The 16,911-nt window shown below is 32.5% G+C and overlaps 2 protein-coding genes across 3 annotated transcripts; both read right to left on the bottom strand.

Annotated features, from left to right (window-relative positions):
* Positions 1–2,130: 2,130 nt before the first annotated feature.
* On the bottom strand, positions 2,131–5,434 carry LOC110224639 (catalase-1). The gene is made up of 7 exons (XM_021011027.1): positions 5,190–5,434; positions 4,495–4,591; positions 3,947–4,224; positions 2,995–3,771; positions 2,809–2,898; positions 2,661–2,728; positions 2,131–2,550 (listed from the first exon to the last, which is right to left on the bottom strand). Exons 1-7 carry the CDS (start codon positions 5,202–5,204, stop codon positions 2,397–2,399), a joined length of 1,479 nt encoding a protein of 492 aa, XP_020866686.1. The 5' UTR covers positions 5,205–5,434; the 3' UTR covers positions 2,131–2,396.
* A 350-nt stretch (positions 5,435–5,784) lies between these two features.
* Positions 5,785–9,154, bottom strand: LOC9326457 (catalase-3). 2 transcript variants are annotated; one of them, XM_021011025.1, is made up of 7 exons: positions 9,046–9,154; positions 7,941–8,037; positions 7,490–7,767; positions 6,611–7,387; positions 6,438–6,527; positions 6,177–6,338; positions 5,785–6,085 (listed from the first exon to the last, which is right to left on the bottom strand). In XM_021011025.1, the coding sequence occupies exons 1-7, from the start codon at positions 9,058–9,060 to the stop codon at positions 6,026–6,028; spliced, it is 1,479 nt and encodes a 492-aa protein (XP_020866684.1). In that variant the 5' UTR covers positions 9,061–9,154; the 3' UTR covers positions 5,785–6,025. The 2 variants fall into 2 exon arrangements, with proteins under 2 accessions (XP_020866684.1, XP_020866683.1); XM_021011024.1 differs by having other exon boundaries at positions 5,785–6,338.
* Positions 9,155–16,911: the final 7,757 nt, after the last annotated feature.

Below are 16,911 nucleotides of genomic sequence, written 5' to 3'. Positions count from 1 at the left end.
AATTTATTATATTTTTTTTGACTAAAATTGAAGTTTGGTGATTTTTGAATGTTTAGGTAAACGCTTAGACATCTGATTTTAGAACATAAGATCTCATGTCGAAGTTTAGCAATGCAATGTTGAAATTTGTATAAATCCCATCAATATCTAACATATGGTATAAAAGCGTTGAGCTGATTACTGATCCCGTCAATGTAGTAGAGTGTGATTTGTTTTGTTGAACTTCATAGGATATTAACAAAACAAACAATACAAAACTAACTGTGGGTTACAAAAATATTGTGTTTATATATCTTATCCATTTATATAAACTATACCATGATACTTGAGCTTTGATAATGATCACATCCACCGAACACAAATCATGGTCACATCCACATGAATCTTTCATTACTTTTGTTCAAGCTGTTGAGATTTAAGTCCCAACGGGTAAATTGGAATCTTGCACTACTTTAATTGTATATAGTTTATTGCCTAAACAGCCAATAATCAGTTTCGTAAACAAATAAAATGTAATTAAAAACAGCCAAATAATTCTACAAAATGTTATAGAATTGCAAAGAAAACAAACTTTATTGGGCTAACCAATGAATAGAAAAGAAGATTCTCACTACACAATTTTAAATTATGATCCGGGCAAATAGAAATATAGAATCTCTTTTCATAGGGCATTGAAACGTATAAAAAATGATTAAAATTGCGGACAATGATATAAGAGATCCCTTAATAAAGAGCAACGAATGAATATAAGGTTGGCCGAATCATTAACTGCCACGTCAAATAATTGTGATAATTTTGCACGTCTTGGTTAGGTATAAAACCTATATACCTTTTTTTTTTGGGTACGGAGACGATATTATTTATGTTGAGTACATTTGTTGGTAGACGTAAGACACAGGCCCACGAAATTATACTCTTGCATTTATACACCTCAAAACTATATATTTACATAATTACATTTTATCGTTTTGTAAAGTGCTCAAGTTCCGTCACATGCAATCAAAGTCTTCTTGATTTCGTCATCAAGATATTGACATTTCCTAAATGGATCCGAGATCTTGTTTAACGACAACCAAAACACGTTAAATTGTTTTTTTCCCTATCGTTAAACTGCAAAGTTATGAATTTTAAATATATAAAAATCCCTCGACCATTAGCAAACACAATTCACTATATACCATTTCATTGGAAAAACAATCTTGTCACTAAATATGACTACTCGATTACTAAACTTTCGCATATAATTTTCTAGTCAAATTCGTATTATCAAATTTAAAAAAGAATTAGTCTAAATGTGTTTATGTTCAAGAACGGTTCTTAATTGTTGAATTCTTTGTCGCATAAGTCATTGTTCATTGATCTCTAAAATACCCTATAATCCAATGTCTTTAGCTACTACTTAGACATTATCTTGCACACTAGCTACCACTTAACAAATTGTTTATTTAATTTTATTTTTTCGTAAAACTAAAAACTGTATTTTTAAACATGAATAGTATATAGACATTATTTAGAGGGATCAGTATACAGTTTAACCAGATTTAAAGAAGTTTAACATGACTGAATTAGACTTTGTCCCAAAAAAAAACATGACTGAATTAGAAAACTCAGAATAAAATGGTGCTTACCTGAGAAACTCAAAAATACAATTATTGGTGATTAATACTTTTAAAGTTTTATGTGGCTCCATGTGTCCAATTTCTGATTTGAGCTGAGGTTCTCTTTAAGAAAAGAAATTACTAGCTAAGACATCAGATTAGTCAGACTGTATTAGCTAATAAAAAGTTAAGCGCAACAAAAGTATATATAAAAATAATTATAAAAAAAATTAGTCTGCTCTCTTTATTCTTTTTCATGTCCACTAGCAGCGGAATTAATCAAATACTCCACCCCCACTTACATATAAATTATAAATTATGAATGCGATATAGCATCATAACGATGACCAATTAAAAGGTATGACGTGATGACTATACCAATTTATCAAAATATGGACGAAGACATTTAAACTTTTTATCAAGATCGTGCGTCTGACATTAGACCCCAATAAAATTCCAACTATAAGCTCACGTCATAGACGCAAATCGGGAGAAATAAATACTATATTACAAACTACATCGAGAGCAAATAGATAATAATAAAAAAAACAAATATAATTTTAGAGTTGAACAATTGGGTGACAGCGATACTACGTAATAAGCTATATTAGTCATAGCTTTTTATTATTTGCCTTAGAAAAATATTCGTTAATATTTTGAAGAGAAGATTACAAACATGAACTAGTACCCTTCTTTAAGCATTTCACTGTTCAATAAACGACATTACTTAGAAACCAAAGCGCAAGAGGCGGATATTGGGTTTAGAGGATTTCACTTAGTCTTTAGAGATGATATCATTCAGAAGTTTGGCCTCACGTTAAGACGAGTCGCTAGTTTCTGTCCCAGTGATTTGTCTGCCTGAGACCAGTAAGAGATCCAAATGCTGCGGATTTCGTGCGTGACACGAGGCTCCGAAAGCGCTTCAACAAAACGCTTTACGAACCGCTCTTGCCTATTGGGTACCAGACAAAAGAAAATTAGAATGAATTATGACATTTGTGGTTCATGTGTAAGAATTGTTGATTTTGCAAAGTGGTTTCTGAGTTTATTTATAGTGTTTACCTGTCTGAATCCCAGGAACGGTATCTCTCCCCTGGTTGCTGGAAGTTGTTCTCCTTCCCAATGAAGCACTGTGATATAACGATGACATTTGAGTTTAACTACGTGGAAAAACTTGTGATCAATATTAAGGCATGTAGAGGAATCTGACCTTCTCACGATTTCCAGTGCAGACTATAGGAGTTGTAGGGTATTTTTCGGCATGGCGAACTGGATCCAACCTTGAAGGGAAGTAATTGACCTGGAATTGGAAAGTAACAAATTTACTTCATATAAATGTGAAAATGGTGGTGAATTTAAGTATCTGAGAGTTTCCAGAGCCGAGAGAGATTATTACCTCCTCATCCCTGTGCATGAAGTTCATAAAACCATCATGGTGATTGTTGTGGTGAGCACATTTAGGGGCATTGACAGGTAGTTGCAGATAGTTTGGTCCAAGACGGTGTCTCTGACTATCAGCGTAGGAGAAGATCCGGGTCTGGAGTAGTTTATCATCTGAATAGTGGATGCCTGGAACCACAAGAGCAGGACAGAAAGCAATCTGTTCGTACTCGTTAAAGAAGTTGTCGATGTTTTTGTTCAAGACCAAGCGGCCAACAGGTTGTAGAGGCAAGATATCTTCAGGCCAGATCTTTGTGACATCAAGCGGATCGAAATCGAATTTGTCTTCGTGGGCAGGATCCATCACCTGAACGAAGAGATTCCACTGTGGATAGTTCCCGGCTGCGATCGAGTCATAGAGATCTTTAGTAGCATGGCTGTGATTGGATCCTCCAACTCTGATAGCTTCCTCATCCGACAGGCATTTGATCCCACAAGTCGGCTTCCAGTGGAATTTCACATAGTGAGCTTTTCCAGCTTTGTTGATTAGCATGTAAGTGTTGACCCCAGCACCTTCCATGTGCCTGTAGTCCTGTGGGATACCGAGATCATCAAAGAGGAACGAAAACATGTGCAAACTCTCTGGGTGGTGGGAGAAGAAGTCCAGTATTCTCCAGTTCTCCTGAATGTGGGACTTGGGATTCGGTTTCAATGCATGGACCATGTCAGGGAATTTCATTCCATCACGGACGAAGAATACAGGGAAGTTGTTCCCAACAAGATCAAAGTTCCCCTGAGTTTGCAAACAGAGGGTAATAAGAATCAGAAGAGTACAATATGATTAGCAATTAATCAAATAGGTGGTAAAACGAAATAGATGAGCAAATAAAACATTCCAACAACAGCAAACACATAGATATTGATTACAGAAAACAGAGAGACGATGGAAGGATAAGACAAAAGCTAACCTCTCTGGTGTAAAACTTAACAGCAAAACCACGAGGATCTCTGAGAGTCTCGGGACTGCCACGCTCATGGATGACAGTTGAGAAACGAACAATAACAGGAGTCTGAGCACCAGGTCCTCGAAGAAAATCAGCAGAAGTAAGTTGTGTAATGTCATGAGTGACTTCAAAGAAACCCTTAGCACTGGCTCCCCTGGCATGAACTACCCTCTCAGGAATCCGCTCCCTGTCAAAGTTGGCGAGTTTCTCAAGCAGATGATAGTCCTCCAGAAGAATTGGACCTGACAGTATACAATATCATCGTTTCACATTTCTAAATTTTCAAGAAAGCAAACAGAATAAACATTGGAAGAATTAATAGATTTGGCATATAAATGAAGGAAGAGAGCTGATTCACGCAAGTCCAGAAAAACACTAATGACATTCTTATCTAAACGTTTATAAAAATTATTTGGCTTCCATTACTCTAGCTTTAAGGACATCTCTGACAACCACTGGTTCAACCTATTTGCTATAATTTGTATTCGAGAGATAAAGAAAGAGAGACGCACCTCGAGTTCCGACAGTCAAAGAAGAGTTGTTGTTCCAGACAGGAGCACCCGAGTTTGTAGTGAAGAAAGGGGAATCATGAGCGCTTGAAGGACGAACCTGCAGTCAACAAATAAATTCAGAAGAATAAAAAATGCAACTGGATCAAAAAATTTAACCAAATTCCCTTAAAATGGAGAAACGTCTTTGACAAATGAGATACTTGTAACTAGATAGATAACAATGCCACAAAGTATATGATCCATTTAACTTAAAATTCAACTAAACAAAAAGTAAGATACAAATCACGAAAACGTTAGCATTTCCGAGCTGATATTTAAGGTACAATGATATTCACAATCAAACACAGTGATAAAGAAACCTTAAAACATGAGCCTTAAGACTTGTTTGATTAAACAATCAATAGACGAAGAAAACATGTAGAATCCTAAATATGTACCAGTTTTCTTTTCTAATATTCAACGCATGTAAATCCCAAACCTGATCTCTGCTAAATATTAAAGAAATTGAGTTAAAGACCCCACAAAAACCTCAATAGGTCGAACAATCACCCCAATTTTGCATATCATTTTAACCGAGAGAGATCGTATACTTTGTAGTATTCAACACCAAATCAAAAACCAAATTGATACGAAATCAAGTAAGGCAAAATTTCAGATTACAAAAAAAGGAGCCTAAAGAGAATCGATCGATGTACCCTGTATGGATCCATGATGCCGCAAGACTAATTTTGATCCCAAATTTTCCTTTGTGATTTTTTTAGTTGAGTCTCTCTACGCAAATCGGCGTGCGTCTGCACTGTTGTCGATTTTTTTTATAGCGAGCCAAAAGCTAAAATATCTTATTTTAGCTCAATCCCAAAATCCCGCCGCGATAAAATGAGACAAATCTCGTTATGTATCGCGATACAAGCAAAAAACGTATGTGTTTTTTCTTTGTTTATCCTTATCCAAATGATAATCAAACTAATTACGTGTGGATGATATATCGTCTTTAATTTCGTCAGATTCTATACCATTAATAGACAATTGTGGATCCAATTCTGGATTCTCCTTAAAATTATACATAACCAAATATTTTCTCTGTTTTTTTTTTTTTTTTAATCTAATGCTGAATTAAAAATGAGAGAGTGGTGATTTAGGTGAATAACCAAAAAAAAAGAAAAATTAGTTTTTTAGAAAGAAGGTAGAGAGAGATAGGAAGAGAAAGAGAGTGAATAGAGGGGTTAGAGGTTAGATATTTAATTTTGTTTTTTTTTTAAATTATCTAGTGCAATTTCTCTTAAAAATATATGTATACGACCACCATAAGAAACATTGATTTATTGTAAAAGAGATTACAAAGACACAGACTGTGCGACTAAAACCGAAGGAAACAAGAGTCTATGGGATTACAAGCATATGCATTATTATTATATTGACATGAAACAACAACACAGGTGGAATATCTTTTGACGGATTTAACGACCAAGCGATGATGGATCGATGAGATTGTGTACCTCGCATTAGACTCAACTTATCTGGAGATTGGTCTCTAGATGCTTGGCCTCACGTTCAGACGGCTTGCAAGTTTCTGTCCCAGAGATCGATCAGCCTGAAAGATAAGAGAGATTATAATGTTTAGTTTGCTGAATATTTGGTGAAAAAGGAAGCAGAGATTTCACTGAGTGGTTTTTTGTTCTCACCTGAGACCAGTAAGAGATCCAGATGCCGCGGATCTCGTGGGTGAGACGTGGCTCCGACAGAATCTCAACCCATCTCTTAACAAACCGGTCTTGCCTGTCTGGTGCCCATGATCTGTACCTGTCTCCAGCCTGTTTGAAGTTGTTCTCTTTCTTGATGACGCACTGCAACATTAGCAGTTTCAAGGTTTTCTTAGCAGACACTTTTCAATATATTGAGTCTGAGGTTTTCAAGATTTAAAGAACGCATGTCATGAATCAGACCTTTGTTCGGATTCCAGTGTAGGAGTTTGTAGGGATAGGAGCTTTCTCGGCACAGCGGACAGGATCAAACTTTGAGGGGTAGTAATTGATCTGTAAAAAGCAAACACCCTATAAGAATTTTGATTCCAAGTCAAAAGACTAACAATGGTAGCTCAAGTGGTACTAAGACGTACCTCCTCGTCTCTGTGCATGAAGTTCATAAAACCTTCATGGTGATTGTTGTGGTGAGCACATTTGGGAGCATTCACTGGTAGCTGCAGATAATTTGGTCCAAGACGATGTCTCTGAGTGTCACCATAAGCAAATATCCTACACTGGAGCAGCTTGTCGTCTGAGTAGTAGATTCCAGGAACCACAAGACCCGGGTTGAAAGCGAGCTGCTCAGTTTCATTGAAGAAGTTGTCAATGGTCCTGTTCAGAACCAAGCGACCAACCGGTTGCAGAGGCAAAATATCCTCAGGCCAGATCTTGGTCACATCAAGTGGGTCAAAGTCAAACTTATCCTCATCCGCAGGATCCATGGTCTGGATGAAAAGTTTCCACTCGGGGTAGTTGCCCGATGAAATGGCATCGTGGAGATCCTTAGTGGCATGGCTATGATTGGCTCCTCCAACAACCTTGGCCTCTTCATCAGTCAGATTCTTGATCCCGCAAGTTGGTTTCCAGTGGAACTTCACAAAGAGAACTTTTCCAGATTTGGCAACAAGAGTGTAGGTGTGGACACCGAAACCCTCCATGTGCCTGTAATCTTGTGGAATACCAACATCATCAAACATCCAGCACCATGTGAGCAAACTCTCTGGCAAGTGGGACATGTAATCCAGAATCCTCCAGTACTCTTGGATGTTTGTTTTCGGGTTTGGTTTCAGCGCGTGGACAACATCCGGGAACTGAATCCCATCACGGATGAAGAACACCGGAGTGTTGTTCCCAACAAGATCAAAGTTCCCCTGAAATTATCAAAACAGTAGCAAGACACAAATCAGTACAGATTCTAAAGAAGCTAAAAGACTGATTAAATTAAAAATGGAAACTTAAATCTTTTCTTATACCTCTCTGGTGTAAAACTTGACAGCGAAACCACGAATATCCCTCATGGTTTCAGGACTAGCACGTTCGTGGACAACGGTGGAGAAACGGACAATAACCGGAGTTTGAACACCAGGAGCTCTGAGAAAATCAGCACAAGTGAGGTTAGAAATGTCATGGGTGACTTCAAAGAAACCCTTAGCACTGATTCCTCTGGCATGAACCACTCTCTCAGGGATCCTCTCTCTGGTGAAATTGGCAACCTTCTCGATCAGATGGTAGTCCTCAAGAAGAACCGGACCTGCTCAATACGAAGCAACACATGTTAACTTAAAAGAACACATCAGACTCCATTAACAAGATCCTAGCTTTAGACTCTATATCTCAGTTTCATCTCTTCCATAAATCCAGCAAGTACAAGGTTACAGTTCCGATTCTTATGGTTAGATACTTTGAATTCAGGATTACAAATACCTCTCTCTCCGATGGTGAGGGAAGAGATGTTGTTGGAGACTGGAGTACCACCGTTTGTGGTGTAGAATGGGGCGTTGTACGCGCTCGAAGGACGATACTGCAATCACCATAATTCGGAGGTGAAATTTGGTTAATTGAATCAACAATCGAACGGATTCGACATGAACAATCCACAAAATTTGTAGAAAGCCCTAATTTTCTGATGCAACCCGAACAAATCAAAACCCGGTTTCCTGGTCGGACCGGATCGCCAGGTGGTCCATCCCGACCAAAGACCATTATTTAACGAAGAAGTCTTTAGATTTGGTGACGAAAACAGTAACATGTCGGAGTAGTATATATTTATTCGATTGTTATACTTTTTTAAGTATATTCAAGTCTTGTTTGATCTACATAACACTTTTAATGATACGAACTGATAGAATTTTGTTTTATTTCGTCGGTGTGCGAGAGAACTTTTGTGTTGTATGAAAAAAATAATTGTATTGATAGATTAACCGAGTGTTTAAAATATACTTATCGTATGTTTATATCTAACTTAAACGATTATTTAAATTTGATTATTCAAACGTGAAGATTTGATTACTCAGGTGTTCAGTATATCTGAGAAATCATTTAGTTGATGATTTGGCTAAAATCACTAAAATAATATACCGTCGGACGTTTAAACTATCGATTAAATCATCGGAACGTCCGATTTTAGAGCACGTGTGTAATGAAAAAACATAAACAACAAAAATCACTTCTAATCTAAGGAAAAAAAACAAGAAAAAACCACATGTGGCGTGTCTTTCTCATGCAGTGGTTGTTTATAGATCAAAACGTTTTAGTAAAAGATAGCCAGCCAAAACAAAAATCAACATCATCGACTTAGAGTTCAGGCGATCATAGAATTAAGTAAGTCGTTTTTGAGCAAAAAATCATTTTAACGCGAAGATTTACGAACATAAATCCAATCTAACTTTATTTTTCTCATCAAAATCAGCTAAAAACGAGCATAACTAAACAAACATGATCTATTCAAGATTTTTGACAAAAAAAAAAAGAAATGATCGATTCAAGATAAGCCTAAAATAAGAAGAAAGAAGAATATGGAGATATATACCTTGTAAGGATCCATGGTGATGAAAGAAAGTTGACGATCCCCAAATAATGCTTTTGAGGTTTTGGTTTAGTGAGAGTGTTGAGATCCTCTATGAAAGTATATATAGTGAAACTGCGTGTGTTATGCACAATAATGGCTGCCCATTGTGGAGGGGTAATTTTGTCCTTTTGGAGATCAATTTATCGATACAGTAAAAATGGGCCATTGTGTTTACTTTTCCTTGGTGATAAAACAATAATGCCCCCCAGCCCCCACTTAGATATTTTTTTTTTCCGTTTTTTTGGCGTCAACCTAAAAATTATTTTCGTTCGGTGACTAAATTATAATTGCTGACCCCGACAAGTCAGCATTGCTCGTTGTTGTCCGGTGCTTCTGAAGAGAGTAAAAAGATACAATATCTTTTGAAAAACAATATTTGTGACTGATAACAAAATGAAAAACACCAAATCTAAAAAAAAGCTGTAATGTAATGGATGTCAAAAAATAAAAAAATGATCTAAAAGTATATTCTATAACTAGTTTTCTCTTAAAGAACCCAAACTCCCGTTCGGTTTCCAAGTTGTTTATTTCCTGATTTGAATCTTATTACTATCAGTTCATCTATAGAAAAGTCTCCTGATATACATGTTTGATCTTATCGTATAGAAACTCGTGTCAGACACAAGTTGGAAGTTGGAACTGTAGATCTGAGGTTTCTTTGTTATCATTAATGTTTTCATAAGTATATACTGTAGTTTTTTACCCAAAATACAAAAAGTATATAATTTCCAAATTTGTCAACATGTATAAACAAGTTAACAGCAAAGGCTATCTATAAATTACAAACATGCGTCAAACATGAAATTCATTATAAGATCGAAGGATAGAAGACAGTTTTGGAGAGTTGAACAACAAATTAGTTCTATTCAAAATATGTGGAATTAGTTAACTTAAACCGGGTGATATTATTTTAGTCTTATCCGATCCGATTTGAGTTTGCGTATTGCTTTTGAATAATCTAATATTTTATAAAACTATTCGATGAATTATTAATAGATGATCATGTATCTATAAATCATGGGTTGAAAATTCAAAAAAAACAATTATTTATAAAAATACGAAAAAGCTGAATTGACATTATTGAGTGGGTATGGTGGGGGGTCGATGTTGTGGCGAGCATATGGCGATAATTAACACGTTACTTCGATGATGAACTGATCCACATTTTTGATTGAGGGGATTACTTCGGGTCCCTTTTTAGTGTAAACAAGTTGCTCTTGTTACTTAGTTTGATATTATTTACAACTAGAGCTAGGTACAACAATCAACAGTAACATACTATTCTCAGAAAGTTGCAATCATTAGAAGACAATCTTCATCTATCCCCGCCTAACAAAATTCTTTATTTTTATATATTTCATTAAAGGACATATTACGCAGTTGCTCCTCCATAAACATTAATTAATATTGTAGTAGCTCTGTTACAAAAACAATAATCCAATAAGCTATAAGAGATAAAAGTGGAGTAGGGAGGGACTCAGTTATAAATTTAGAGTTATTAGGACTTTTAATCCTCTTCATCATGCCGCATATTAAGTGCAATGACTAATATAACTAACATGCAGATATTTTGTGTTATTTTGTATCCACATCACGTGGACCACATTGGTCATATGCAAATGTGGTGTTACTAATACTATCACTGGGTAAAACGTGTTGTTTCAAAGTTGGATCCAGGGTTTCAGTTTAACTATGTGTTTTATAAGAGAGAATTTCAAATCATAGAATATATCTTCGTGTTATCAAATGTGAGATAATTACAGATTAGAGGATAGATATGTTATTCAAATATTAATCCTACACTTGAAATGATCATGAACCCAAACCTGATAATCTAGAATTTACCACCCCTCCCCCCAAAAAAGAAATAGCTATCTAAAACATATCATAGTCCCCTTATCAGATAAAGCTGAAGAATTCTTCTTACCACAGTCAAGTCTCTTCGTTTGGTGACGACAAAAGTAAAGAAAAAATGCCAGAAGCCTAGAGAAAGTAGTACGTACGTAGCCTAGCTAAATTGTACTATGTATATAATTAAATTTATAGAGTTGTGTATACGATTCTCGCAAGTTTCGTCATGGTGTAAACTCAAACTCAAACTTTCATTGATGGTGTAAACTGTTTTTTATCCTTTTTTTGGCATGGGATCATGTATTTGGTTATGCTTAATTGTGTAACTCAAACTTTCATTGTGAAATGAATATTAATTTACATTCTTATCAAAAAAAAAAAAAGTTTCGTCATGGTGCATGCGAACAAAAGTTAAATTGTCAATTGTTTTGTAGCTAATTAAGAGTGAGTGGTATTTACCAATCGGTAATATATAGTTCATTTGGTTTCAAAAAAAATTTGGAGAGGAACTTTGAGTTCTTGTTCCCATCTCTATTTGAGAAATGGTTATATTATCAAATATTGGTCGTGAACAAAAATAAATCATGGATCAAAGAATGAAAACTCATAATCTCTTCGTAAAAAGATAAATTAAGAGTGATGTTTATAATATAATTTTTACTAGTTTAGATACCGGGAATCCAACACATATGATAGTAAAATTGTCTACTTAAAAAAAAAAAAAATTGTCTAGTTGTCATCAGTCTTATGCATAAATAATAAGATTGATGTAGTGATTTGTTTCGGATTTTTCCTTAGAGAAATGTGAATGTTGCATTTTGTCACCAACTATATGAGTGCATGATACCATGGTCTGGCATAGGGGCGGACGTAGATGTATCACTACTCATGCACGTGTCCCATACAAAATTTAATAATTTTAAAGTTTCTTATGTAATTTGTAGTGGTGAATGCTGATGAAACAATTGGTTTGATGTATCCCCCATGTTTTCTACTGATTTTTATAGCAAATTGGTTATTACTCTCTATTTTCACTATTTTCAAATAATAATATTTTTTATATTAGTATTTTTTTCCCTCTTAACTCTTTTTGTTATTGTTTAAGATAATTATTTTAATACAACATACTATAACAAATGATTAATATATCAAAGAAATTTGTTTCATTTACATGTTTTTAATAAAGGTTCATATAAAACTTTATATTAAGAATTTATGTATTAAATATATTGTGCTTCATGTTAATTATGTTTCTAAATCCTCTCTTGATATGGCATGTATTTACTCAGTAATAACGTATACTAGATTTGAACCCGCGGTACACCGCGGGGTTATAATTATTTTTTAAAAAATCTAAATATAATTATTTTTGTTTATTAATAGAGAGTATACTATAATATTTCGACCTATTTTATAAATGTACCATCCATATGTCTATATTAATAGTTTTGAGTATATTAATTGTGTTTTAGGTTTAAATGGTATATCTATATATACACAAACGACATTTGGCTTTTTTCTTCTTCTTACCTCAGTTTAGGAGAAAGATTTTTCTTGCGGTACACCGCGGAGCTATTATTTTTTTTAAAAAAAATTTCCTTCCTTAAACTTCCAAATTTAGATTTTACCCGCGGTACACCGCGGGTCGATTTTTTTATAACTAAAAAATTATTTTGCAAAATTTTAAGTTGTATTTGTTTTGTTAATATTGTTTATTTTGTTTAGTGTTTCTGATTTTATAATTAAATTTTGATTTTTAATTCTAGGATTTCATCCATAGTATATTGTTTAATATTAATATTGATCTAAACCCGTTGCACCATATAACCCCGTCCCGTAAAATTAAACATCATTTGTTATTTTTTTGAATAATATTTTTATCCACTACGGGTCGCAGGTTCATGCGGATAAGCCCGTAGAGAGTTGCGGGTTTGCGGGTCGACCCGCCAAAAGAGAAGCTATCTTTTGAAACCCTTTGTTTTGTTTAGAGTTTTAAGAAAATATTCCTAAAAAATAATTTTCATTATATAAAAAAAAAAAAAGTAGAAGAAATTGTAGTATCAACATTCCCGATTTTTACATCACTCGTTACAATTATTATTTTTTTTTTTGTAGATAAAATCAGAAGTTAACTAAGTCGAGATTTTTAAAAAGATTGAGTAGAGATTTTTGGTAAATTGTTGAGAACATATTTGATTTCAAAATCTTTACTTAAATAAAATAAATTTAAATAATTAATGCTAATGGCATGTCATTGTAAATACTTCTCAATTTCAGGATTTATTTGCTAATTGTGATCCAAAAATGTATATATAGATGTGAGTAATAACTAAACAGCATAGTAACACGCAACATTTTAGAATTTAGTTATTTTAGTAAAGAATAATGATGTATCGGTACGTCAATTTAAAACACTGTAAAAATTTTATTTATACATTTTAAAACTAAAAAGTAAATAGATAATGAACGTTGACAATGATGTTTGTACTAAAACTCTTAGATAATAAACGAGGGCAACTGGGAACCACTTGGAGGCTACCACGTCCAAATCTTACCCTTGTTTAGTTACTTTTTGGTGTTAACCCAACCAATGAAAATTGGTTTTGGTGATTCAACAAGACAAAAAACGGGATTACACCTTATCCTTTCTTTTCTTTTTCGTTTTGTTCTTTGGATATCGAATTTTGTCAATGGAGTTGAAAAATCAAAGAGAAAAGACAAAGATTTCTGGCAGTCGAATCTTATGGTACCCCGTTTTCTACTCAGATGGGGACCTGACTAAAATTTAATCTACTACTATATATGATAGCGTTAAGTTCATAATAATTTAAAATATATAAGTATGTTAGTATATTATTCTACCTATGACAATTGGGCATGAACTAGCGTAGTGCCCAATCTCAAAACATAATGTACATCGGATCATCGGATTCCCGTATGGGCGGTAGAAACGACACCACCTCGGATAATGACCCGTCTCACCGCATGTATAGTAATACGGCTTCCACTGTGCTGGTGTTGGAGTCACAAGCGCCTCCGTATCAGTCCTCCGGGTCTCTCCCCGTCTGATAGGATCATTTTCCTGTAAATTATTCTATGAATCTCATGATACTAATAATGGTTTAATTTAACAAATTTCTTAGTGATGTTTTTGATTTTTATTTTATTTTTTGTAGTTTGTTTAAAATCTCAAAATATATATAACTTCGGTCAGACCGACTCACTCATGAAATTAGTCGGACGGATTTAAATTTGTTGTGGTATGACCTCCATTTTTTATGCTGACCTAGATGCTCTAAAGTTATAACCAACTAACAACTTTATGAGGCAGAGTTCAAAATCATATGATATTGAATTTGAATGTACATAACAGTGGGTATAAAGTTTTGTTTTGTTTCTTTACTACAGACTAGATATTAACCCGCGGTACACCGCGGGTCTATAATTTTATTAAATAATAATAAAATTAATTTTTTTTTAAGATGATCTATAGATATATGCTATTATTTTGTTTGATTTAAATGTATGGTACACACGATATTTTATAACTAAAGATTTAAAATTTGAAGTTTTATTTGTTTTGTTAATATTATTTGTTTAGTTTTGTTTAGTGTTTAAGATTGTATAGTTATATTTTGATTGTTAATTATAGGATTTCACCTGTATTAATATCGACCCCAAATCCGTCCGACCATATAACTCTGTCCCGTGAAATCTACATCATTTTGTCATTTTCCAATAAAATTCAAATATTTCTAATATTCGAAACTTCATTTAATATCGACCCAAAATTCATAATAGTATTTTGATTGTTATATCTAGGATTTCACCCGTAATATACCGTCCCGTATTAATATCTTTTGTAAATATTTATAATGTTTAAATTTCTTATAAATTATTATAAAATTCAACTATTTAATATTTGAAACTTTATAAAATTCCTAATATTATAAATATTTAAAACGTTTTATAAAAATAAACTTTTTAAATGTTTAAATAATTATAATATTTTACTTTTAATAAAGTTTAAATGTTTATAATAATTTGAAACTATTTAAAAGTTTCAATAAAAAATATTAGAAAACATTAAACATGAAATACATTGGATAAGAAAATAAAATATATATGATGTGATTGTTAACCATATAAAACATGTAATTGTTGTAAAAGGTTTTAAAAGATTAGAAAAATTACACTTACCAACCAAAACTCGGATCCACAGGTTTTAGTAAAAGTATATATCATAAAAACAATTAAAATACATAACATTAGAATAATGAAAATTAAGAATAAGAACTTTATTTTATTAACAAATTCATTTCCTTTTTACGTTAAAGAAAATGATTTTAATAGAATGGACTTGTTATGTTAGCCTATAAAAGAAAATCATTTACAAACATTATGAGGAAACATGAAATTATGAAAATGTAAAAAAATACTGGACATTAAAAAAAATTTGTATCTGAAGATAAGAAGAAGGACTAACTAACCTTTTAATGCATACCTTATTTGATAGTTTCTTTGGAAACGGAGTTGATGATGTCCATAATTTCCAAAGATCTTAAAATCGAAAGCTGCAACATAAGAAAAGTAGGTGACAATTAATTTTTTAAAAGAAAACAAACGTGAAATATAAAATGTACTAAGAACATTGTTTAAAAGAAGCTATATAAATCTCTATTACGAAAACGTTTAGTATTGTGGATCAATGGTTGAAAAGATCTTTTTTATATAGATGAATGAAAAGTACTCGAGAAGTTTAGGTTTGATCTAAAAATTAAAACAATTTTGCAAATATTTGAAAATTAAATATTTGATTCCTAATATATTTGATTTTGTATTATCAACTGAATAACGTCTATATGCATGGTGGGATTTATGAATGAGGAAAGCTAATTAAAGATATTTCCATTTGTTTTAGAAAGTTTGTTGAATAATATCTAAACGAAACAAAAAAAAATCTTTTAAAGATATTTTATGAGAAATAATATATTCGCCAATTTGGGTTGGGGATCAAGTATATGAAAATCTCGTAAATATTATATGTTATATTTATTACATATACTAATTTTCACATTGTAGTTATTTAAATCAAAGAATTTAATGAGTTAATTATGGAATACAAAATATTTATGTAAATCAAAAAGTTTAAAGAACCAATAGCGCTGGAATTGATTTTTTTGCTATAACGATTACTAAAACATTTAAGTAAATAAAGATATTTCGTTATGATTTTTCAGCATATTCGAATTGTTGATTATTTCGAAATTTAAGGATGTTTAAGAAATCATGATTGATTTCCGATTTCATAAATTTTGATTAGAATTAAAAATAAAAGATTTAGTATTTAGATAAAGAATATACTATAATAAGGATTATTAGTACTCGAATATATTAGGAATATTCGTATTGTTAGTTTATTTAATTCAAAAATTATAATTTGCGGATTTAAAGGAAGATCTTCTCGAGATTTTAGGCATATAATCGAGATTTTAGTAACAAACTGTGATCACATTAAATTTTCGAAAGATTTGTGTCGAAATTGTTAGAAACAAATTAGGATAGATAATGTTTGGTTAGTATCTTTTTAATATTTTCAAATCTTTAGAATTAAACTCATTGACATTATATTGTTGAATTTATTTTTTAAAAATGACGTAATATTAAATAAAAAAATAAATAACTAACTATTTTCATTTGATGGTGTAGACAAATTATTATTACTATTTATGTAATTTAATTACAAATAACAAATATTAATTTTTATAACAAAACAAATTATTTTCGTAATAACAATTTTTCCCCAAATCAATCTTTTACAAAATATTTATTTTAATCACATATTCTTTCTATATAGAAATAAATAGTTAAATAATTATGGTTAGAAGTAGTTAAGGTAAATAACAAATATGGTTAGTTTAGATATATTATATATATTTCTAATTTAGGTGTTAATTAAGAATTAATGTCGTTTTT

This window comes from Arabidopsis lyrata, assembly GCF_000004255.2.
Source record: "Arabidopsis lyrata subsp. lyrata unplaced genomic scaffold ARALYscaffold_1, whole genome shotgun sequence".
Lineage (NCBI taxonomy): Eukaryota > Viridiplantae > Streptophyta > Magnoliopsida > Brassicales > Brassicaceae > Arabidopsis > Arabidopsis lyrata.
This window is presented reverse-complemented; position numbering and strand designations above follow the sequence as displayed.

Excerpts from the sequence above, each read along its gene's own strand:
- LOC110224639 (XM_021011027.1), bottom strand. Across the intron at positions 3,772-3,946 it reads TTAAGTTTTACACCAGAGAG|GGGAACTTTGATCTTGTTGG; the intron begins GTTAGCTTTTGT and ends TTGCAAACTCAG. Across the intron at positions 2,551-2,660 it reads CGTTCCTGGGATTCAGACAG|GCAAGAGCGGTTCGTAAAGC; the intron begins GTAAACACTATA and ends GGTACCCAATAG.
- LOC9326457 (XM_021011024.1), bottom strand. Across the intron at positions 7,768-7,940 it reads CCTCACCATCGGAGAGAGAG|GTCCGGTTCTTCTTGAGGAC; the intron begins GTATTTGTAATC and ends CGTATTGAGCAG. Across the intron at positions 6,339-6,437 it reads ACACTGGAATCCGAACAAAG|TGCGTCATCAAGAAAGAGAA; the intron begins GTCTGATTCATG and ends CTAATGTTGCAG.